The following is a 21,877-nucleotide window of genomic DNA, read 5'->3' on the forward strand; positions in this document are numbered from 1 at the left end:
GTTAACGTTATCTGAGTGAATAATGCTGTGTACATGCAAACTACATGTCAGACTATGTATGGTTTCCGGAACGATGGACTGGTCCTGTATAATTACACATTCAATGCAAAGCCTCTAACGCCATGCTAAGAATACGTATTTAGCCTGAGCTAACGTTAGCCTCAGTTGAAATACAAACACGTCAAGCTTGCTGTGTCTGAATTGTCTAGTGAGCCATTAAAGCACTTATTGAAATTTAATTAAAGGGAATTGTAAGGGTTTCTCTCCAGATGTTTATTTTTAGTCTCCAATAATCAATTCAGCCGCGTTTGAGTGAATTAGAAGTGCTAAAGCAGATGGACACAATGACGCTGCACTTGTCTCTATGAGACAACAAAGCTAGTTAGCATTAAGCTATCCTGTATTGGTACAGTCACCCTCTCAATCTATTAACTTGGGGAATTAACGATGACTAGTTCTAGGTGTCGTAGTGCAAAACCTATGTCTACCAGCGAACTAAGTGGTGGTGTCTGGCTTCAGTTGTCTATCCTACATTATGTCTCGTTGTAGTTAGCGGCGGCACAAGAAGGCATGATAACAGTAGCTTATAACTAGCTAGCCAACAAGCCAGCTGTTTAACGTTATGGTTTCATTATATCGTTCGCTTGGAGAAATCAGCAGATATATTTGATTATTTGATTGTACGTATAGTCTAACGTTACATTGTCCATTCAACAAACACTGCTATTTATCACGCAGAACATGGAATATGTGGAACTATGTATATCAACCATATATTGTAACGTTATATTGTCTATATGAAATGATAATAATATCACAATTTGATACATCATCATAGCTTCATAATTGCTTAATGTATGATTGCCCTCGTTCTCGCCCCAGAAATAGCTTTTTAATTTATCTTCATGGAGGACTGAGTCTGTGAAGGCAACAGTTATCTGTACCATGTTTTCATCTTATACATGGATTTTTTGAAAGAACGAGGCTATTTGTTTATTTTGTTAGCCTAATGTTCAGTAAAGTTTGATGAGCATGAGTGACGCCTCCTCTGCGAATCTGTCCCTTCTCCTGTTGCCTTATCAATTACAGTTTAAGTTAGAGTTTAAACTAAGCATGGTCCAATACCGAATGGATCTTTTCTCCTGCAGAGAAAGCAACCAGTGAGATGAACACAGCAGAGGACTGGGGTCTCATATTGGACATATGTGATAAGATCGGACAGTCGCGCACAGGGTAAGTATAGGGTCATGCAGTCAGCGTGCTAAATTGTAGGGATTCAGCACTGACTTCTTGTTCTCTCTGAAGGCCAAAAGAATGCCTGCGGTCTATAATGAGACGAGTCAACCACAAGGATCCTCATGTAGCCATGCAAGCATTGACGGTAATGAAACTGAAATATTACAGTAGTTGATAAAGCTTTTTGAGTCAGGATCATGCATTATTTATAGAGTCATGTTATCGCACAGACACAAACAATTAACATTCAGAGAGTGGTTTGAATTGTGTGTAATGAGACCACGTGGTGATTTAGTCAAGTAGTCTATAATGTCTTGTAATGGACATATCTCAGTAAATGGTACTATATTGTCCTGTTTGAGTAGACAAAAAGCTGCCCCTGCTAAGGAATTCATTTCAACATAGACAATAGGGTCTGTTATGGTTTATTTATTGTATTTACATTTTGTATATTGTCATCCTACTGTGTCTACAGAATATTTAAAATAACAAACCATGCATTTCCCACACAGCTACTAGGTGCGTGTGTGTCAAATTGTGGCAAAATATTCCACTTGGAGGTCTGCTCTAGGGAGTTTGCTAGTGAAGTCAGCAATGTCTTGAACAAGGTACGAATCTCTCTCTTTCTCTCTCACTCACTCACTCACTTACTCACTTACATGCACCAAATATTCACAGTTTTGTCATCAGTGGAACTGTTTTGCCACTTCTTCTGCAGGGCCACCCTAAGGTGTGTGAGAAGCTAAAGGCCCTCATGGTGGAGTGGGCGGAGGACTTCCGTAACGATCCTCAGCTCAGCCTGGTCTCAGCCATGATCAAGAACCTGAGGGAGCAGGGTGTCACCTTCCCTGCTGTGGGCTCACAGGTGAGAGGCTCATGCAATACCACAGTGAGCCTGTTGGCTTCCTGGATTCAGACTGGCTCTGTCTGTTTAGATGGTCATTTTAGATGCTAGATTGCAACTCGTATGATGAAATGGTCTTTATGGTAGTTACACTGATAAATCTGGGCTTGGCGGAAACGTGAAATCCCCTTCGTTAAAGTTGTGCTTTTGCATTTGTGTGGTTCTTTACTGAAGGCTGCGGAGCAAGCTAAAGCCAGCCCTGCATTAGTGGCCAAAGATCCTTCCACATCAACAAACAAAAAAGAGGAGGAGGACCTTGCTAAAGGTAAACGCTGCATGCAAACATTACTTAAGTACTAAATCAATCATGATGTTACCGGGAATGAAGGCACGAAAAATCAATTCCCTAACAACTTCCTGCAATGTAGTAACACGTCAGACTGTTTTTTTTACCCACGAATAAGCAGCTCAAGCATGTGTTATACAGAATGGACTTCCATAAATGGATATAATTGAGGTACAGCTGACATGACTTATGCTACCAGAGACTGTGTTTGGGTACCCTGGAAATCCAGAGTTCTCGTGAGAGCACAATGGTATTGTCTCTGCGAGACACTCTGGCAATGAGCAATGATGCACGTTACTTTTACCCCAACATTCCGGGGAACCAGCTAAACTGATGAAGACAGCGCTGCAACATTGGAGGACATTACACATTGGTCGTAGTGTTATCCAATTGTGTCGATGTCCGAAATCATTCAGAGTAAACATGGTCTAGTGTTCTCCAATTGCGTGCAGTGAGATTTTTAAATGCATGCTTGTTGCCGCCCCTCGAGTTGGGCCATTACATTGTTCTTGGCCAGACCCTTAATCTTTCTAGATTATCAGGGTCTGGATTTTCCAGGCTAGTGTTTGGGTCACATCGTTGCAAATTTCATATGATGATGATGCATCATTCCACAAAATGGTTTGTCTTCTATCATGAAGTAATTCAATAGGCTTAACAATAAACATTTAGCCTTAACTCCAAAAAACAGCTGTTAGGCTTATGTCATTTTGATCTGTAAAAAATGTCACATGCAGCCATGCCTAAATTCTGCTCACTGCACATTTAGTATAGGCTACTGTATTATAATATAATATTCAATATCCATTATTGAATGCTTAGCTGGAATGATTTTTTTCCCCTTTCATCCTACTTTTAAAGCAGGCCTACTTGTGGGCATGTAATTGGGCTACAGGTTTTCTACAGGAATAGCACGCACTGCACTAGTGGATATAATTGAGGAACAGCTGTTGAGCCTTATTCAGCCCCTCTTTTTGTTCATTTATGTGAAATAGCCATAGCCCACTCTAATGACTCACCTGCCCCTCTCAGCCATCGAGCTCTCCCTTAAGGAGCAGCGTCTGCAGACCCAGACGTCGCTCTCCAGCCTCTACCCCAGTGCCAGCAGCCTGCTCTCCTCCACCAGCAAGCCGGAGGGGCGCAAGGTGCGTGCCATCTATGACTTCGAGGCTGCCGAGGACAACGAGCTCACCTTCAAATCTGGAGAGATCATCACCATTTTGGATGACAGGTACTGACCTCGCACCATGGCTCGTCATGGTGTTTGTACAAAGGCTCAGTTTCCTTTACACATGTTTATCATCCCCACATTTAGCATGCCTATGCTATGGCAGTCCTATGTGACAAAAAGGTGCAACTGTTCTCTTGCATTTCTCAATAGGAGGCAGGTTGCCTCTCATTGCTTTTTTGGCACTCTTGAAAGTAAATGTAGCCTCTGATACTGAAAAGGAGCATGCAGTTTGGAGATCATGTCAAATTCATGTTCAGTAATGTCATTTTTCTTTCAACACAAATGGAGGCCTTGAGTTTGTAAGCTACCAAACTATGTTGTTGTCCAGGCATTATTTAACTACCAAGTCAGTAAGTCATACTTGGTCGCATTATTAACAAAACAAACAGAAAGGAGCTAATGCTATTACTAAACATCTTTTACACTATCCCTATGTGATGTGAATATGTAGTAATAGAACCTACTGTGTGTGAATGGGTGTGTGTATGGACCCTTTCAAGAGAGTTCCATTATCAGCATCATAATTGGCCCCACAAGACTTCCTTTTTAACATTCCATATGTTATCTTAATGCAGAGGAAGTAGATTGGGGCCCAAATAGAACGTTCAAGCATTGTTTTTGTTTTTATTGTTGAAAGGGTCTATATGTGTCAGGTTGGTTGAGCACTTACCTGCTGGTGGCTTGGTCTCCCTCCCTGCCAGGTGGCTCTGTATGTCTTAGTTCATATCTCGGCTCAAGCACTTAGTTGTTGGAGTTCAAATGTTTGTTATCTTGGTGGTGGAAATCTCAACAGTAGGCCTCCGCTGCCACACAGAGCCTAAGTAATTGTGTGTCATAATGACAGGGTGGTCTGCTTTTAGAAATTACTCACTGGAAGTGACATCACTGATGCCCTGCCTTATAGTCTGTGCTTTACCTACCTTGTGATCTAACCTACCCTACAACTGTGCTTTTTATTTCTATGCCGTAACTGTTTATTAATAAACCAATGAAAGAAACTTGAGGCTGCAAAGTTGAGTTGTCTCACTTTTGCGCTCCTATATTTCAAACGTCGTCAGTAATGAGCACCAAGACAAATGTGTGAAACCCCATTTTAACGAGCTCTCTCTGCCGTCTTCACCTCACAGCGACCCCAACTGGTGGAGGGGCGAGACGTACCAGGGAGTGGGCCTGTTCCCTTCCAACTTTGTGACCGCAGACCTGACGGCGGAGCCCGAAATGAGTTGAGTGGCAGATTTCTGTTCTCCTCCCTTTCGAACGCCTCTCTGTGTAAATCCTGTCTCCTCTCCCGTGCCCCTAACACACCCTTAAGCAATTTGCCTAAGTGTCTTGGCTTGGAAAAAGACGTGGAATCATGTTAGAGAATACATTGAGCTAATACGTTGGACATTGTCTGAAGTGCCCCACCTTTATTTGCGTGCTTGGTTTCATAATCATCATCTTTTCCGTCTTTGTGATCTCAGTGAAGACAGAGAAGAAGACGGTACAGTTCAGCGAGGACATCCAAGTAGAGACTATGGAGCCAGAGCCAGAACCAGTCTACATTGATGAGGTGAGCTAACAGTCGGCAGCATGGCACTACAGTCTACATTGATGAGGTGAGCTAACAGTCGGCAGCATGGCACTACAGTCTACATTGATGAGGTGAGCTAACAGTCGGCAGCATGGCACTACAGTCTACATTGATGAGGTGAGCTAACAGTCGGCAGCACCTGTGGTCCTTCAATGTGTGCATTGAAGGACCGCGGCAGCACCTGCAGTCCTTCAATGTGTGCAGCAAGCTCCTCAGGATGTTCTACCAGTCTGTTGTTGCCAGCGTCCTCTTCTATGCGGGGCAGCCGTGGCCTACTGGTTAGCACTTCGGACCTGTAACCGGAGGGTTGCCGGTTCGAACCCCGACCAGTAGGCACGGCTGAAGTGCCCTTGAGCAAGGCACCTAACCCCTTACTGCTCCCTGAGCGCCGCTGTTGCAGGCAGCTCACTGCGCCGGGATTAGTGTGTGCTTCACCTCACTGTGTGTACACTGTGTGCTTTCACTAATTCACGGATTGGGATAAATGCAGAGACCAAATTTCCCTCACGGGATCAAAAGAGTATATATACTTATACTTATACTTACTTAAATGGATTCTTGTGTAAAACCGCAGCCGTTTTAGGTGGCAGATGCAAAAGCAGTGTGCACAAGAGGACCTACGTGTCCAACTGTGTTATTGATGTTCAACTGTGCTTTCCAGGAGAAGATGGACCAGCTGTTGCAGATGATCCAGAGTGCAGATCCAACAGATAACCAGTCGGATCCTGTGGAGCTTCTGCAGCTGGAGGGTAAGAGAAAAAGCCTCCAGGCTCTCAATGGAGAAGTATAGTTTTTGTCAGAAATGAAAAGTGCTCCTGTAGGTATTTACTTTGTTCATCCATTCATTCAGCCCTGTGTATTGTTGTTTTTGTTTTACGTGTATGTTTATGACATGCTAAAGGTGACCTTTTTGCTTTGCTAGGTGCTTGTAACCAGATGGGGCCGCTTATTGATCAGAAACTGGAGGACATTGACAGGTGCTGTGTTCTAAGAGAGCAGAATTTGTAATCAGACATCACATCAATTGGAGTCAAAGTGCTATTGACATGACCGTGTTGACTGTGTTGTGGTGTGATTGTGTGTTTACAGGAAGCACTCTGAGCTGTCCGACCTGAACGTGAAGCTGATGGAGGCTCTGTCGCTGTACGCCAAACTCATGAATGAGGACCCAGTATACGCCATGTACGCTAAACTCCAGAGTCAACAGTACTACATGCAGCAGCCGGCCAATGCTTCCCAACAGGTACAAATACAGTGCCTAACAACCCAGTTTGATAATCTAGGTTTAGGCCCATCATTGATTGATAGAGGGCGGGCGTTCATTTGTCAAGAACTTTGCCAAAGTACAAAGTACTTGTTTGTAAAGTTTTTGCCCGCCAGTGACTACACTGAGCTGGTTATGCATTCCTGTGCTTTGTTTGCTATGTGTAGGTGTACCCAGGCCAGGCCCCAGCAGGCTCGTATGCCATGAGCGGCACAGCAGTGCAGGGCTACAGCGTGCCACTGGAACAGCACGCCTCCATGAACCAGGCCGGAGGCCCCATGCCAGGCCAGCCAAATCCCAGGTACTCGCCACGCCTCACCGCAGCCAGCCACAACTGAGCCAGTAAAGGGCCGTTCACACCAAGAACGATAATTATAAAGATAACTATAATAATAAAAGCGTCCACACTGACCAACGATAAGAAAAGTCCTTGTGTTGATCAACAATTTGATGGATTCTGATTGGCAAAATCGCACTAAAAGTGATTCCCAACGATATCGTTCTTTATGTCATTAATATTAGCTGAATGATACTTTTTTTTGTCGTTATCGCTGTGTACAGCCCTTAAATGTGCGTTTGCAGTCTGTGTTGCTGTTTGTTGCAAAAGTTGTATGTAGTTCTCCAGCAATTGACAAACTTTTGTTTTGTGTACTGCTTGTTTGGTGTACTGCACTTCTGTTGGCTTAAGACTATTTAGCAAAATGAACTTTAGCAAATTGCTGACAAAGGGTTTGGTATATTTTGTCACCATTCTATTTGTCCAGGGTTTCCCGCAGCATTTTGCAGTTAAGGCGGCCGCCTTAGCAAGAGACACCTGCTGCCTTAACTAGTCTATGTAGTCAAAAAAAATAAATAATAATAAATACAGTATATAGGTAGGCCTATACGAGCGATGTCCGCCGTGTTGAGCTAGGCTAGGCTACTGTTTTCTCCCTTTCATTTCAGACCGTGACCAACGCCAGTCTCCCTCTGCAGAACGCATACAAAACTAATAATAAAAAAACGTGCCATGAATTGGACATTTCTACAATTTTTAAATGCAGTAAATCCTCAAATTATGACAGGGTTCTATTATTTACTTAGGCTGCACAAAGCACAGGGCTTTATTTGGGGCAGGCTTAATCGGGGCAGGTCTTTATTTCTACGTTTTTGGAGCGGCATGCAGTGGTAGGCTATCAAAAGCATACGATTTTCGGTTTGGTTTGGGATTCAATTTACTTTTTTGGACTGTTTGATTATATTGCTAAATGTTGGGACTGATAGACACTGAAATCTGGGGGGTATTTGATGGTTGACTATTAAGTTTCATGTAGGCCTAGTTGAAAAAGTGTCGGGAATTCCACCCGCTGTGGATTTATTGCAGGACAGGCAGTCGCTTTAATTCGGTCGTAGAACGTGCGCTGCGCTGTGCTGTGCTGTGCTGTAATGGAAACCTTACTGTGTATAGCCAAGTAGGCCTGTAGCCTAAATTGAGTTATTTTTTTTTAATTGTGCATGATTTGGCCTACTTTTTTTATTTTATTAAATTCGTAGGCTGGAATGTCTCGGGGCAACAATTGTGTTTTAAATGTAGTGGCTTCAGCCTCTGGCAAGCTCAGAAGGGGAAGGCAAGCGACTGGTAGCTTGAGAGCGACGTGTTGAGACCCATTAGGACAACAACTTTTCATTGGCAACAGTATTAAACCAACCAACAATATAAAATATTAAGAAGAGCTCTTTAATTTCATTAAGTTAAATCGAAACAATGTCTTTTAGTGCTCGTGGACTGATAGCCATAGGCTACTGGCAATTATCATCCCGGCCATAATTTAAGGAATTTACGGGTAGGATATGCCTCCGAATCGTGTGATGCGTCCGAACAGCAACATCTGCTGGTTGAATGTCATTGCGCTATCTATCATTGTTCGCCAAACATTCTAATCAAAATTGTAAATCTTACACAAAAGTATAAAATACTCTCAGCTTCATTCACTCTCCGCTCTCCGGGTATAGATCAACACAGACTTGCGGAACAGGCTGCAGGGCAACAGTCTGACAGCCTGCATAAAAATAAGCATTTAATGGTCGGCTCTTGCAAAAGAGCGCAATTAGGCTTTGTTGTTTTGCACTTTCTTTTACACTTCAGTGTTGTATAGTTTGCATAGCCTAGTGTTCTAGTGTCCTAGTGTTGTTCTGTTGTTAAACACTTTTTAACACACATATTTGTATAGTGTTGTATAGGCCTATATGGTGTTTTATGCACATTGCAACAGTTATTTTGCTAAATAATTGTTAAACGTAATTTTATAAATAATTGTAATATGGCACAACCTGCTGGAATAGCTGTTGTCTTGTGCTATCATGTACCCAGAACAGTGACTGTAAACTGTGAAACAAAAACAGCAGTGCTGCCTTTGCCAATCTCCCTTCTTTTGGTTTCAGTGACGTGCACATGTACATGGGCCAGCCTGGCATCTACGGCCCCAACCAAGGAACCATGGGGCCCGGCGAGGTGCCCTCCTATCAGAACCCCTCCAGTGTGCCAGCCGGAATGGGCCAGCCCCCTAGCTACAATGCCCACACCACCCAGAGCCTTCCAGCCCCCTCCGAGGGACAGCAGGTCCCTTACCCTGCTGAGAAGGCCTTGCTCTAAGGCCGGCACAGACAGACTGAGACCCACCCGGCCCCCTTTTCCCCCGTTTCTGTCTGACACACAAGGCGCACATGTATATGCAGTCACATGCAAATTATGCAGATTCCCTAGCCCGGTTATGCACATAAATAGACTTACAAAATCTTTCAGAACACTAACTTTTAGTTCAACATACACATACATACAGTATGTTCACACTACACACACACACACACACACACACAGTCCAAATATGTAGGTGTATAGTTCTCTGACCGTTGTTACCACTGAGTTTACAGTCAGTGGTGAAGAGGCAATGAGCATCTTTTTACATTTTTCATTTCTTTTTAAGACTGGACATTTGTCAGAAAGGAGCACTCGGCCATTTCATGTGACGCATCTTTAATTTTTAGTATCACTAAAGACTGGAAACCAAGTTGAGGAAGGCTGAGAGGACAGTGCCAGATGAAGGAACAGGAATAAGCATGCATACTTTGTACATAGCATACTGCCTGCCTGCCTGCACAGGTGGCCGTAGCATCATGGCTGCTGTGGCAGAGCCCTGAAGGACAGCAGGGGCCCACTCCCTCCTACAGGGTCTACCAAACTCCTCAAAGTCCTCATAACGTAAGCTGCCTCCGAAGACCCGCGGAGGAGAGATCAAACACTCACACACACATAGACATGTATACACACACTCACACACACATAGACATACACACACACACACACACACACAGACATACATATATGCATACATATACATACATACATACATACATACACACATACACACACACATACATACCTACTCCGCTACAGGTGCTGGCTGGTGTTCTGGTCAGTGTCCCATGGTGTCTATAGGCATCAGTTTTGCTCAGTGTTAAATTTATACCATGCATTTTTTTTGTAGCGTGATTTTTAATTTATAATTTCTGAATTATTGTTATTGCTATTTTTAATGCACAGTTGTGTGTGTATAAGAGGAAACAAAAAAGGACAGAAATATTCTACCTGTTGTAAGAGGCTTGGGACTCCCCATTTTAGTTTGATTCTGTAGACTCAGAATGGCTGCCTGCTCTGAGAGATGGAGCCCGACACTGCACGTCAGGTAGTGATTATTACTGTACATCCATGCACTTTTGATTTTACCCTGACATCTCGGAATGTTTCTGTTTCAACACTAGAGACCACCCTGACTGAATCCTTAAAACTCCCAGAAATGCAAAACTGGTCCGCTCATCTCAAGCCAGACTAGATTTCAAAACTCTAAAGATGCACTCCTTAAAAGCAAACAAGAGATGGCTCTCATGATTTCAGTTGATTAACTGATCATTCATTCTTGAAGACAGAATATGAAGTCCATCTTAGAGATATAGGTCACTGGATAAATGGCAGGCCCCTGCTTACCAAAGCCAGAGTCTCTCCTGTGCTGGATGGTGCTCAGCTCAGATTGGAGACTAAATGTGCTTGTGGACGTGGATGCTGAGTGGGACTAGAGTGGTGGACACTGATATTCTCACTGGGTTTCATCCAGTGGTGGACTGAGTGACTGTCCTGCTCCAGTCTCTCCCTTTGATGCCCCACTGTGTAGATGAAATGTGAAGGATAGGAAACATGTTTTTGGGAAATTCTACCCTGGGACCACAAGCCAGTCTTAAATAAGCACTCCTTTTGCACATGGAGTTGGGAGGTAGATGTCCCAGATCGAAACTTTGTCCACAGGGAAACGTGACTGGTTTTATGTTTTGAAAAAAAAGTGGTCGATTCTTGTGTCAGTTTTGCGGTTATGTTCCAATGTAGCCAGCTGTTTGTATGTACAAATTTAATCATCTTAATTATAATTAGTATTCACAATAAAACTAGGTCAAATGTATATAACATTTTGCTTTGTCTTGTTCTTCCATGTCATAATTTGACATCAAGTTGTTTCAGTATTAGTGATAAGGCTTACCCTGTTCAGGTCATTCAGGTGTTGGAGGGAGCACTATAACACAATGGAAACAGGGGGAAGACATACATTTGTGGGCTGATCAGGTGTAGGGCCACAGCTGGGTAGTCAAACCAAAAATCATAATTTATCTGCCACTAGGTGGAGACGAGCTGTTAAGATTTAACCAGCTTAAAGACCTCTCTCCCTTTCTCCCTCCCTCTCCCTCGCAGTATTTGTGACTCGATCACTTGACTTGTTCTAAGCTCCCACAAAGTCCTTATTATTACCCTGGTTTCGCTTAGTTTTGTATTTTGTACAGCTGCTCAAATGATTCAAGGATTCATGGATTATTATTTGTCACATACATAGAGATATATACTGAAACAGATGTATACTTTTGTAAAACATGTAGTGAAATAGCATTTAGCTGCTCAACTTTCATGTACATAGATGTCTATTTATAAGCATAAAGAAAAAGATTTAGAAGAATTGAATAAATAGATTGAGAGAGAAGTGGGTAAAAGTGTGATGTGTGTGAGTGCAGTATGGCAAGTCCATGTAATGTAGTTTAAAGAGTTTTATGTGAGTCAATATGCGAATGGCTTAAGGAAAGAAACTCCTCAATCTTTCTGTTTAGTGGGAACAGGCATCTGCCTGACCTCAGTGGTTTAAACAGTCCATTTCCACAACACGTCCATTTAAACAGTCCATGGTGGCACAACACCAGTGAGCCAAGAGCAACAATATGTAGTTGACACACTACACAAGTACAACAGGCTTCAAGTTCTCATAAAGAGTGGCGTGACCACAGCATCAATGTAGCCATAAAAGTATACAGCGAGTGCGTTGTAAGCAAAGCCAGTGTTCAGAGTCCAGAGCAGGATGTGCTAAACCGTGTGAAGACCGTGTCAGTGGATGAGTGTGCTCTGTTCTGTCGCTCTCCACATTTGGAAGCCTTTCGAAGTCAGTCAGGATGCTGTCAGGGAAAACGATCAAACTTGTCCTTTTCGAGGTTGTCCAGTTTGCATGCCTCAGTGTGCCTCTGTTCGTGATCATGGAGCGGTTTGCCTCCCTGATGCGCCACGTCCGAGGAGGTGACCTGACGGCATATTGGCTGGTGGTGGCTGCCTCGATTGCCTATGTGACTACAGTGTCCTTACTGGTATGGGTGCCTCTGAAATACTTTATTCTGACGTCCAGGAGATTCATCTCTGAAATAACAGCTTGGTGAGTGTGGTGTGAAATTTTGCCTTAAGGCAACAAAGTGTAGAAACAATGGGAAACTAGTAGAGCTGGGTAAATGTTGCCCTGCTTAAATATTTAAGAAATGTGCTTTATTTGTACTATTTCAAGGATGAATACAGAAGCCACATGGCCATAAACATAATCTATAGACGTAAATTCCCAGTTGTGGTTTGCATATGAAAGATATTAGTTCAAATGCCAAGAAGGATTATCTTCACTAAATACAATGGCTTTGCAGCTGTCAATCTATGGTTGTCATGGGACCCATCTAGGGTCATAGGGTCAACGTTTGGAGGGCAAATGTTCAGTATGCTTTGATTGTGCATACAAACTCTTAAGTCAGACTTGAAATATGCTCTTTTCCAGGAGACCAATAACACTGGCTTACGTGATTGTGTGTCCATTGCCATGCTTTGGCATTCTCCTGGCTGGCAGCAAGGTACAAATAAGTAATGTACAACACATGTATGTCAATCATAATGTTAACTGGCTGCAAATGTTATGAAGCGGAAGAGCTGTAACAAATTGCTATGGTTTTAAACAGTATTACTGGCACAACTGCCCAGGGAAAGTCCAAATATCAGACCTGAGGTATTCAGTAACTCACCAAGAAGACAACAGATTGTCCATTAACCTGTAACCTGTGCTTAATGACAGGAATGCCAAGCCTGATGTGACAGGTTTTACTACTTTGATCATAAAAACAGATTAGACTTTGTCATATCCATCTGGTTTGTATCAAATCAGTCTAGGTGTTATCAATAATTCATATCTTAATAGTGCTTAAAGTACTAGACAATCCTGTCCTGTGTCACTTTTTACATTCTCAAAGGTGCAAGTAGATGGTGGTCACCGTTTGGATCGTTTCACAGAGTTGGCTGTGTCCTTGGTATTACTATCTCTGATCATTTTGGATGTTGTCGAAAGAATCCGGCCTCTCCGCCTCACTGGTCAAGGTAATGAGACCTTTGATCCAATCACCGTTATTTACATGGGTTCAATTTACCGGTGTGACCTTAAACTGGACAGTGTCTGAATCCTCTGTAGCTCAGTAGTATTCTTGTGATTATTCTTTTCACGTCTCCTGGTGACTGGAAGCTGAGGGTCTGGAGCTTGACTTCGAGCTGCCCACACCCGTCCTCACACACCTGGAGCAGGTGACCACGGTGTCGTCCCAGGTCGGCGCCGAGCGAGGCCAGAACGGCTCGGCACATCAGACAGAGTCAGGGAACGTCTCATCAGGGAGTCACTGGAGGGACAACGAGGGCTACAGCTCACGGGCCACCAGGAGGTCCTACCTGTACTCCTCGTCTAGCTCTTCTCGCTTCTTCTCGGGACGCCTGCACTCCATATGCGTCAGAGACCCGAGGGTGGACGCACTGGTGGAGAGCTTCCTCTTCTGGATGGACACCACAGAGATGGTCCGGGCGGCAGAGGTTTCCGCCGTGTATTACACAAACTGGGTCTTTCCCATCTATATACTGGCCTATCTCTCCACACTGCGGCTAGTCCTCACCCCCAGTAGCCCACTGCTGCCGTTTTTAGGGGTCGTCCTGCAGGACCTGCCCTTCCTGGTCATCAGGCTATGCCTGGTTGGTGTGTTTGGCTATGTCACACCCCTGTTGTATATCATGAAGAACCTATTTGTGTGCCTAACTTATGTTTATTTCATCTTCATGACCAAGCTTAAGGTCTTCAACAGGACAAGCATGTTTTGAGCACTATGGACACACTGTATGACATTAACAATCTTTGGATTGTCGAATATTCTGTAAGTGTGTGTGTGTGGGGGGGATGTGCTTACTGATACCTATACCTATACATGCTCCATTGGGACGTAATTATGGGGCGTGTTTCAACTGATACAGGGGGGGAATGCCTCTGCACTCAATTGGATAGACCTAACCAATCAGAGCAACCAAATAGCTTACTGTGAGGTGCAGGAAGTAAATACACGAACCATCCTTCTTCTCCTTTATCCCCTCCGTTTTTAAAAATAATTCTGTTGAACAGTGATATGCTACAAACATGTTAAACAGCTGGGAAAGGCTGTCGCAAATCTCTGGAACAGGTGGTCAATCAGAGATTTCAAACGAACGAGGGAACATGTCGCAATGCAACAGCGCTGTTTTCCCTTGATGAAAGTGAAACTACGAGTTTTCCCACATCTCAATTTTGGCCAAAGTTTTCAGAAATAATCGTTTTCAGTGATACAAACTCATTAAATAATATGAATTTTCCATATGGGGTCTTAAAAGCCATATATCCTTCTAGCCACAGCGTTTTTGTTTCAAACATAAGCCTAATCTAAGCGTGCTCAGATGATGTGACAGACCAGGCGCTGTTGCTCACCTGTCCATCATCGTAAAGCCTGATTTGATTGGTCCGCCAGACATATCCATATATACCACAATGGAGCAATGCCAGACCGAACTTCCCGACCTCAAATGTTGTGGGCGGGACTAAGTTCGGAATGGCACCCAGGCTAGAGCTTGGCATCAATATCTTAAATCCAGTGGACCATTGGAGTCATTGTCACACCAGCCACCTAGATCAATACAACTAGCACGAGACGCATGATATTTAGACCCATTGATTTGCTAGGCATGGGTAGAAAAACAGCTACCTACAAAAGCTTATTAGTACATCAGGAAATGTTTCTATAGGCCTATTCAGATCATTCATACTGACTGACCATATGAGTTGAAATGTATATTTTGTCACGTCTTGTTTCTTTGAGAGAGCTTTTATATGAGCTTTGCATATTTATAATACAGTGTACATACTGGAATATTTTGAAAATACCTATACCTGACACACGTTTGATTGTTGTAATATGGTTGTCTTTATTCAAAAGTTATGTTTACATTTTTGTATGTGTACACAGAGCATTTAGTGGCTAAATGGGGAAAAAATATTTTGGCCTGGTACAAATGACATGAAGGCAGATTTTTAGGCTTTTTTTGTCTCACTGTCAGTTGTGTGAGTAATACTTTTGATTCATCTACTGTGACACAGTTCACATCTTCCTTGTTTTGTTTTTTACTTCTACTTTTGTATTTATTTTTTAACCTAGCAACAGTTCCACTAATGTAAATAGAGTTTAACAAACAACGTAGTCCAAACAACAAAGACATAAAATGAACACTGCATTTAATGTTTTTTTTTGTCTCATCTTCAAAATTACACATGTAAGGGCATAGAGGCTTTTTTAAGTATTTGTCAACAAGAAAACTGCATATGGCATTCAACACGTCATGCGTCAAGTATTTGTCAACAAGAAAACTTCCTATGGCATTCAACATGTCATGTCATGCCACTATCAGATGATGGGTAATGCAAAAAATGTCTCAGATCTGAATCCACTGGTTCTGGGCCAGAGCAACTAATCTGCCAGGGCTTGACCAGTCAAAGCAGCAGAGATAACCATATGACCTCTAGTTTACCAGGAATTCAAGACACAGTGGTCGAGAAGTGTTGGTGTGCTATAGCATAAAACAGCTGCACAGCATAAAACAATATACAACACCAGCAAATGCAATTAATCAGTCGTGTTGCTATTACAGTACACAAATTAATATTATGAGTGCTGAATAGATAATGATCAGGATCCCATCTGCACGATTATATTATTCTGAGACCTCTGCAGCATCGTTTGGTTCCTCTTTGTGTTAAACCTGCGATGAATAATTTATGTGAACGCAACCTTGGAGCTTCTGGGTGCGAGATAGGAGCAGTCGGATTCAGATGAATGTTTGTGCGCTATCTCCAGTCGCCTGACAGCATGACACATCCAGCAAGAGTTATGCCCCCCAGGATGGTTGTTGTATGAAGTATTGCCCAAACCCACATAATAGGCACTGCAACAGAACTCACAGTGAATAACCTGAAATATATATATATCACAGTCCTCTCTGAGGTGGATTCCATTTATGTCTATTAATTAGTGAGAAACACTGTTTTTCATTTGGAAAATTCTTTTGACTTTGACTATATTCAAAGGAAGTGTTTACATTAATTTGTCTGTATATATATATATATATATATATATATATATATATATATATATATATATATATATATATATATTACATTAAGGGTAGGAAAGATGCAGATGCAGTTTGATTGTTTGCCTTAATTCGTTCAGATTTAGTTTCAGAACCAGCATATTAAGCAGGCTTTGTAAATTGAATTATACATGCTATCCTCTTCCTGGACACAAGGCAGCAATCACAAAGGAAAGGAGACAGAAAGGGCGCACACAAAGACAACCTGATAACAGGAGACAAAAGGATAGATTGATTATGGAGCAAGATAGATGGATAGATGGATAGGTTTCCACCACTGAGGGGGATTGATCTGTGTTTGAGATGTACGGTCTATACATGTCCATGTCTGAGACTGTATATGAGGAGGAGACGGACAGGAAGGGAGAATAATGTGGTTGAACCAGAGAAGCATATTTGAATTCTGGCAGGGAATATTTTGCGCCAGCGTCTCACTACCTGCCCTCGCATACAGAATAGCAAGCATGTGGGAGAGAGAGAGAGAGAGAGAGAGAGAGAGAGAGAGAAAGAAATAAAGAGAGAGATGGCAGACAGGCAGAAGAAACAGCTCCCCTCCCTCTGTTTACCCCATCCCCCCACCACTTCCCCCAGCAACACAGGAAGGACAGCAGTGACTCAGGTAATTAGTAGCAGTAGCACCCGTGACAGAACAGCACTCACACTCAAGGAGTGTGACAGGGAGCCAGGGATCAAAGCCTCCTTAACATGGGGTGGTGGGAGAGAGACAGAGAGAGAGAGAGAGAGAGAGAGAGAGAGAGACAGGGAGGAGCTCCAGGGAGAGGGAGCCGAGACAGACAGAAGCGGCGCACGCAGCGGCTGACTGAGCCAGCGAGGCTGGACCCTGCCTTCTGCCCGGTGTGGACTGGAGACAGGGAATGCACACACAGACGTGGCTCTCGCGCTGCTTTCTGATTGGACGCACCACGAGAGGGTTAAAAAAGAGAACGCTGACGCAGGAAGGAGTGCATGAGAGAAGAAAATGACATTTATGCTGTGTATCAATCCCACATTCTGGGCTCGTTGCTGAGCTTGGTGAAGGGAGGTGGGCGGGTGGAGGGGGGCGGTGGCTGTGGTAGTGCCGGTGGTGGTGGGGGGTGGTGATGGTAGTGGCGCGGGAGGTGCTGAACGGGGGAGAGAGCAGTAAATAAATAAAAAGCAGAGGAGGAGAGTAGGTGAAGTGCACCCCTGCAGGGATGGGGGAAACAATCGCACACCTGGAGGCGCCCGTGTGACAGAGCGCGCTGGAAGCACGGTTACGGGATTTTGTCTAATTTTGCTGGAGGGGGGTGGGACAGGGTGTGGGAGGGAATAGCAGCTGCTTCGTATGATTTTTTTGAAAGTCGCCTCACACAAAAAAACAAGAAGCCTTTTTCGTCTCTCTATGGCGCTCTCAGAGGACTCCGAACGTCTGCAAACTCGTGTGCAAAGTGCCAGTCCTGTGGCCGGGCGCTCCTATTGCACTGAGTGATTCTACAGGCTGCTGCCGCGACAGCTGCGGAGCGGTGGCGGACGCTCGGCCGCGGTGAGGTGATGGCTCGGCCAGGTTGAAGACAACCCCCGCGGCTCCCTCAACGCCTCTCCTCGGCTGCGCTCTGGACTCGACCCCCTGGATGTCCTCTTGATGTATTGCTGTGGGTTGGGACACTGGCGGAAAGTACAGTCCACCTATGTGAGTAGCCTATCACCATTAAATGTAGAATGTCAAGGAAATGAGACAGGTGAAGAGGAGGTGTGTTTGTGTATGGGGGTTTGAGGGACTGGACCAAGCAACTGTTACAGAAATCAAGATACATGTCATGTTAATGTGGCTGTATATAGATAGGTGTTTTTTATGTGTTAAATGTGTTTATGTGTTAATCTGTACCACCATGTGTAGAAAACAAATTGGTCACAGTAACCTTGACATTCTAGTTATACATGTATTTTTGTGTGGTCCCTTCCATAGCATAGGACACATCAATCAGGACAGTAATCCTCATTCTTGAATCTACTTCAGTTGTTACAGGTGTAACAGTTGTCTGTGGGGTCAAGATTGAGCTGCTCTTCCCCTCCTCTAGCCTCTACCTGTGGTTCTATCTGTTTTAGAGATATAGATTTCCTCATTAGCGATTTCCCTAATACTTGAATGCAGTGGTGTTTTGGGTGGCTTTATTTAGAGCCATGTATGTCCTGTTAAGTGGAACTGAATGAGTCCAGATGTTCTTCATCAGCTAAATCAATGTCACCTGATCAGGTTATCTGCAGTGGCAACAGCACACTTGCTGGGTAATTCACACTGTCCAATGAACAATAGCTAAGGGGTGTTTTCATCTCTCAGCGAGGGTTGTGAATTTGTACATGCTCCTGAACGGAGGCGAACATCTTACAGCTTTGTCACATAGAAAACATTCGACTTGGTTCTTGTGAGTTGTCTGTGTGTGTGTGTGTGTGTGTGTGTGTGTGTGTGTTCAAGCATTGCATGTGCAAGGAGGCAGAAAGATTGAAAGTGTCGGCTCGCCTTAAATGCTCCAAAATTGTCTCTCTACGGCCCTGTCCCTGGTGTAGCAGGTGAATGGATTCATGAAATACTCTAGCTATGTTTCACTGCTGCATCCGCTGCAGTCGAAAAGAACAGTATGACTCATCTGCTGTGGACATTCTGCTAAATTCTGTCACTGTAAAAACAAGATCATGGTCACAGTGTGGGGGCATCATCCCCTAACACTCTCACACACACACAAACACACACAATGATGTGAATCGAGCTCCTGGTGTGAGCACATCACTGCTGAGTCAGTGAGCACATGTGCACGTGCAAAAATAGGAGAGAGGAACAAAATATGAGTTGTAGTAAACGTGTCCTTGAGCATCTCTGTGCCCATACACACACACACTCTCACACACACACACACTCTCACACACAGACGCCGGGGATTCAACAGGTTCTCGGACGCTAACCTGTGAGTGCCTGGGTATCTGTGCGCATACATTTACATACAGCCCTGTCTCATTAGCATAATACAGTGCATGCAAATGACTAGGGAAGTGGCGGCCCAGAGCACTGCACATTTCTCAAGCAGTCATGGCTAATGCATTCATATTCCCCCACCCCGCACTGTCCTTCCCCCATCCACCCTCCTCTCTTAGCTAGTGTACCAAACGCCCTCTGAGAAGTCATTCATGAATGCACCCGAATAATCTATAAAGCTGTATGTGTGTGTGTGTGTGTGTGTGTGTGTGTGTGTGTGTTTCTCGAGGGTGGGTGGGATTTGATTGATTGACATTATGTGACCATTCTTTTTTGTAATGTGATTCTACATTTAGTGTTTGCTTTGTTGTCCTAAGCCTGCTGTTTTTATGTCCAGGTGCGTGTGTCAGGGTTCCATTCTACCCTATCATCATCCCTCCTATCACTACAGGTCCTGACTTCCTCTTTGGCTCTGGCTGACATTTAGCCACAGCACTGGTTGCTTTATGACCCTGTCGATTTTGCTGCCTCAGCTCATTTGTCTTTGGTGGATGTTACTGTTTGAACGGTTGTTAACAAGTCTTATGACAAGACAATAACATTTTCAGTGGGCAAGTAGGATATCAGTCTCACTTAAAAAAAAAAAACATTTTGTTGTCATACAAGCTATACAGTGTTTGTATTTAGATGGAAGTGGGGATATTTCAGCTGTTTTTGTCCAGGCCTCCTTTGGACTGTACTTTTGGCTGAGACATGGATTGAATTACATTAAGTGTCTTTCTGGCTTTTAATGGCTGGCCTTAGACTGAGTGCCCTATGGAGCTGAAGCTCTTTTAATGGCTGGCCTTAGACTGAGTGCCCTATGGAGCTGAAGCTCTTCAACCAGGAGGAAACTGGAGAAGGGCAGAGCTGCGTTGTGGAAATATCTCCCTACTCTTGACAGAACACGAACCCATCCTACACACAAACAAACAAACAAACAAACAAACAAACACACACACACACACACACACACACACACACACACACTTCTGCCACCCACTCTGTCCCCTTCAGAACATCTTTTTTCTTTATGGTGACTCAGATGACGTGATATTTTCAAAGACAATTTTATAGATAACATTGTATAGAATCTGGAGAATCTAATCAAATGTGTTGAGTCATTAAATTCTAAAACAAGTTCTGGAATATAGCCTAAATCTACTTAGCACCATTGTCAAAGTCATCAATGCGATTAGTTGTTTATCTAGAGAGACATAAATCAATTCCCAGGTCAAAATATCAGTTCATGAGTAGTAGACATGTTATAAGTATAAGTAAGTATATAAGTATATATACTCTTTTGATCCCGTGAGGGAAATTTGGTCTCTGCATTTATCCCAATCCATGAATTAGTGAAATACACACAGCACACAGTGACTACACAGTGAGGTGAAGCACACACTAATCCCGGCGCAGTGAGCTGCCTGCATCAACAGCGGCGCTCGGGGAGCAATGAGGGTTTAGGTGCCTTGCTCAAGGACACTTCAGCCGTGCCTACTGGTCAGGGTTCAAACCGGCAACCCTCCGGTTACAGGTCCGAAGTGCTAACCAGCAGGCCACGGCTGCCCCCAAATATATTATACCCCTCTCAGAAGTTAGATCCGATAGTGCTTCATTACCTTATAGACTTGTCATGTTACATGGATGTTTGATGGATGCTCATGAGCCGGTCAACAGGGGCTTGATCTGCCCATCAATACAGAATCATCCCCTCCTCCCACTCTCTTCTGCTGACCCTCCCTCTCCCTCTCTCTCTCTCTCTCTTGCTCGCTCTCATCTAAAGCTCTTCCTGCAGCTGTTGAGTGGGCAGGATTGGCCATTCGTTGGTGCCAGCCTCCAGCCTAATGTGGGGGGGAGGGGCATCAGCCAGATGTTGGGTTGTGTTCCCATGCAGGGTTTGAGTGCACGCTCGGTCCGCAAGAGAGTGCGAAACCAAGAGACGCTGTGAAGGGGGACTAACAGGGGGAGGGAGGAACAATGAGGGGAGGAGGAGGAAACTTTCTTCTCCTTCCCTGCCCACTGGTGACCCCGCGCTGAGGAGTGGACGTGAAGTGGCTTTGTGTGCGGCGCCCCGGGACGCTTGGCCGCTTGGGGGGGGTCCCCCGCATCGAGGCTAAGTGGATGGTAGTGGACGCGGAGCTGCTGATCTCCAGGCGAATGTGGGGTTTGAGCCGCTGACCCGGGGGAGTGGGGGCAGGACGCGTCAGAGGAAACCGCTTGCCGGGGCCACCGGTCCACCCTCATGGCCCTCGGGGGCAAGTAGTTGAACAGGAGTGAGCCGAGAGAGAGTGTGTTCGCCCAGAGAGTGTGTTCGCAGAGAGAGAGTGTGTGTGGAAGCCAGAGGAAAAAAAGGGAAGAGGAGGGACTTGTGCTCCTCCACCTAATCATGCCCAAATCCATCCCCAAGAACAAAAACGTCTCCTGGGTGAGTAGCAGCGAAAGCTGTGTGTGTGTGTGGGGGGGGGCAGAGTCGATCATTTTACAGGGGGAGGGGAGCCTGGCACACTGACAAGAGGTGCTGTTATGTAGGATATTTGA

At 44.3% G+C, this 21,877-nt stretch overlaps 3 protein-coding genes across 7 annotated transcripts in view; all 3 read left to right on the plus strand.

Moving 5' to 3' along the window:
- The window catches only part of LOC125295918 (collectin-12-like), a 35,286-nt gene extending 24,300 nt beyond the window's left edge, over nt 1-10,986 (plus strand). Inside the window, exons 11-23 of the mRNA XM_048245511.1 lie at nt 1,149-1,233; nt 1,306-1,381; nt 1,749-1,844; nt 1,955-2,101; nt 2,315-2,405; nt 3,459-3,657; nt 4,785-4,879; nt 5,121-5,209; nt 5,892-5,979; nt 6,153-6,207; nt 6,320-6,473; nt 6,662-6,795; nt 8,916-10,986. Of these exons, the coding sequence (XP_048101468.1) occupies nt 1,149-1,233; nt 1,306-1,381; nt 1,749-1,844; nt 1,955-2,101; nt 2,315-2,405; nt 3,459-3,657; nt 4,785-4,879; nt 5,121-5,209; nt 5,892-5,979; nt 6,153-6,207; nt 6,320-6,473; nt 6,662-6,795; nt 8,916-9,126 (1,520 nt within the window). The 3' untranslated portion in view covers nt 9,127-10,986. The remainder of the gene's footprint in view (nt 1-1,148; nt 1,234-1,305; nt 1,382-1,748; nt 1,845-1,954; nt 2,102-2,314; nt 2,406-3,458; nt 3,658-4,784; nt 4,880-5,120; nt 5,210-5,891; nt 5,980-6,152; nt 6,208-6,319; nt 6,474-6,661; nt 6,796-8,915) is intronic.
- Nucleotides 10,987-11,914: 928 nt separating this feature from the next.
- tmem236 (transmembrane protein 236) lies at nt 11,915-14,308 on the plus strand. Its single transcript, XM_048251808.1, has 4 exons — nt 11,915-12,265; nt 12,650-12,722; nt 13,116-13,239; nt 13,382-14,308. Exons 1-4 carry the CDS (start codon nt 12,012-12,014, stop codon nt 13,999-14,001), a joined length of 1,071 nt encoding a protein of 356 aa, XP_048107765.1. The 5' UTR covers nt 11,915-12,011; the 3' UTR covers nt 14,002-14,308.
- Nucleotides 14,309-17,468: 3,160 nt separating this feature from the next.
- cacnb2b (calcium channel, voltage-dependent, beta 2b) overlaps nt 17,469-21,877 on the plus strand; it is a 29,593-nt gene continuing 25,184 nt past the window's right edge. The window contains exon 1 of one of the 5 annotated variants that reach the window (XM_048251821.1): nt 17,469-18,019. In XM_048251821.1, the coding sequence (XP_048107778.1) occupies nt 17,972-18,019 (48 nt within the window). In that variant the 5' untranslated portion in view covers nt 17,469-17,971. Of the gene's footprint in view, nt 18,020-21,313; nt 21,765-21,877 lie in introns of those variants that run through there. The other 4 variants (XM_048251861.1, XM_048251831.1, XM_048251869.1 and 1 more) reach the window with 4 other exon arrangements.

This window comes from Alosa alosa, chromosome 1 (genome assembly GCF_017589495.1).
Source record: "Alosa alosa isolate M-15738 ecotype Scorff River chromosome 1, AALO_Geno_1.1, whole genome shotgun sequence".
NCBI lineage: Eukaryota > Metazoa > Chordata > Actinopteri > Clupeiformes > Clupeidae > Alosa > Alosa alosa.

Coding starts and splice junctions, on each gene's coding strand:
- tmem236 (XM_048251808.1), top strand. CDS start 12,012: ATGCTGTCAGGGAAAACGATCAAACTTGTCCTTTTCGAGGTTGTCCAG. Junction 12,266..12,649: donor ATCTCTGAAATAACAGCTTG/GTGAGTGTGGTG, acceptor GCTCTTTTCCAG/GAGACCAATAACACTGGCTT. Junction 12,723..13,115: donor TTCTCCTGGCTGGCAGCAAG/GTACAAATAAGT, acceptor ACATTCTCAAAG/GTGCAAGTAGATGGTGGTCA.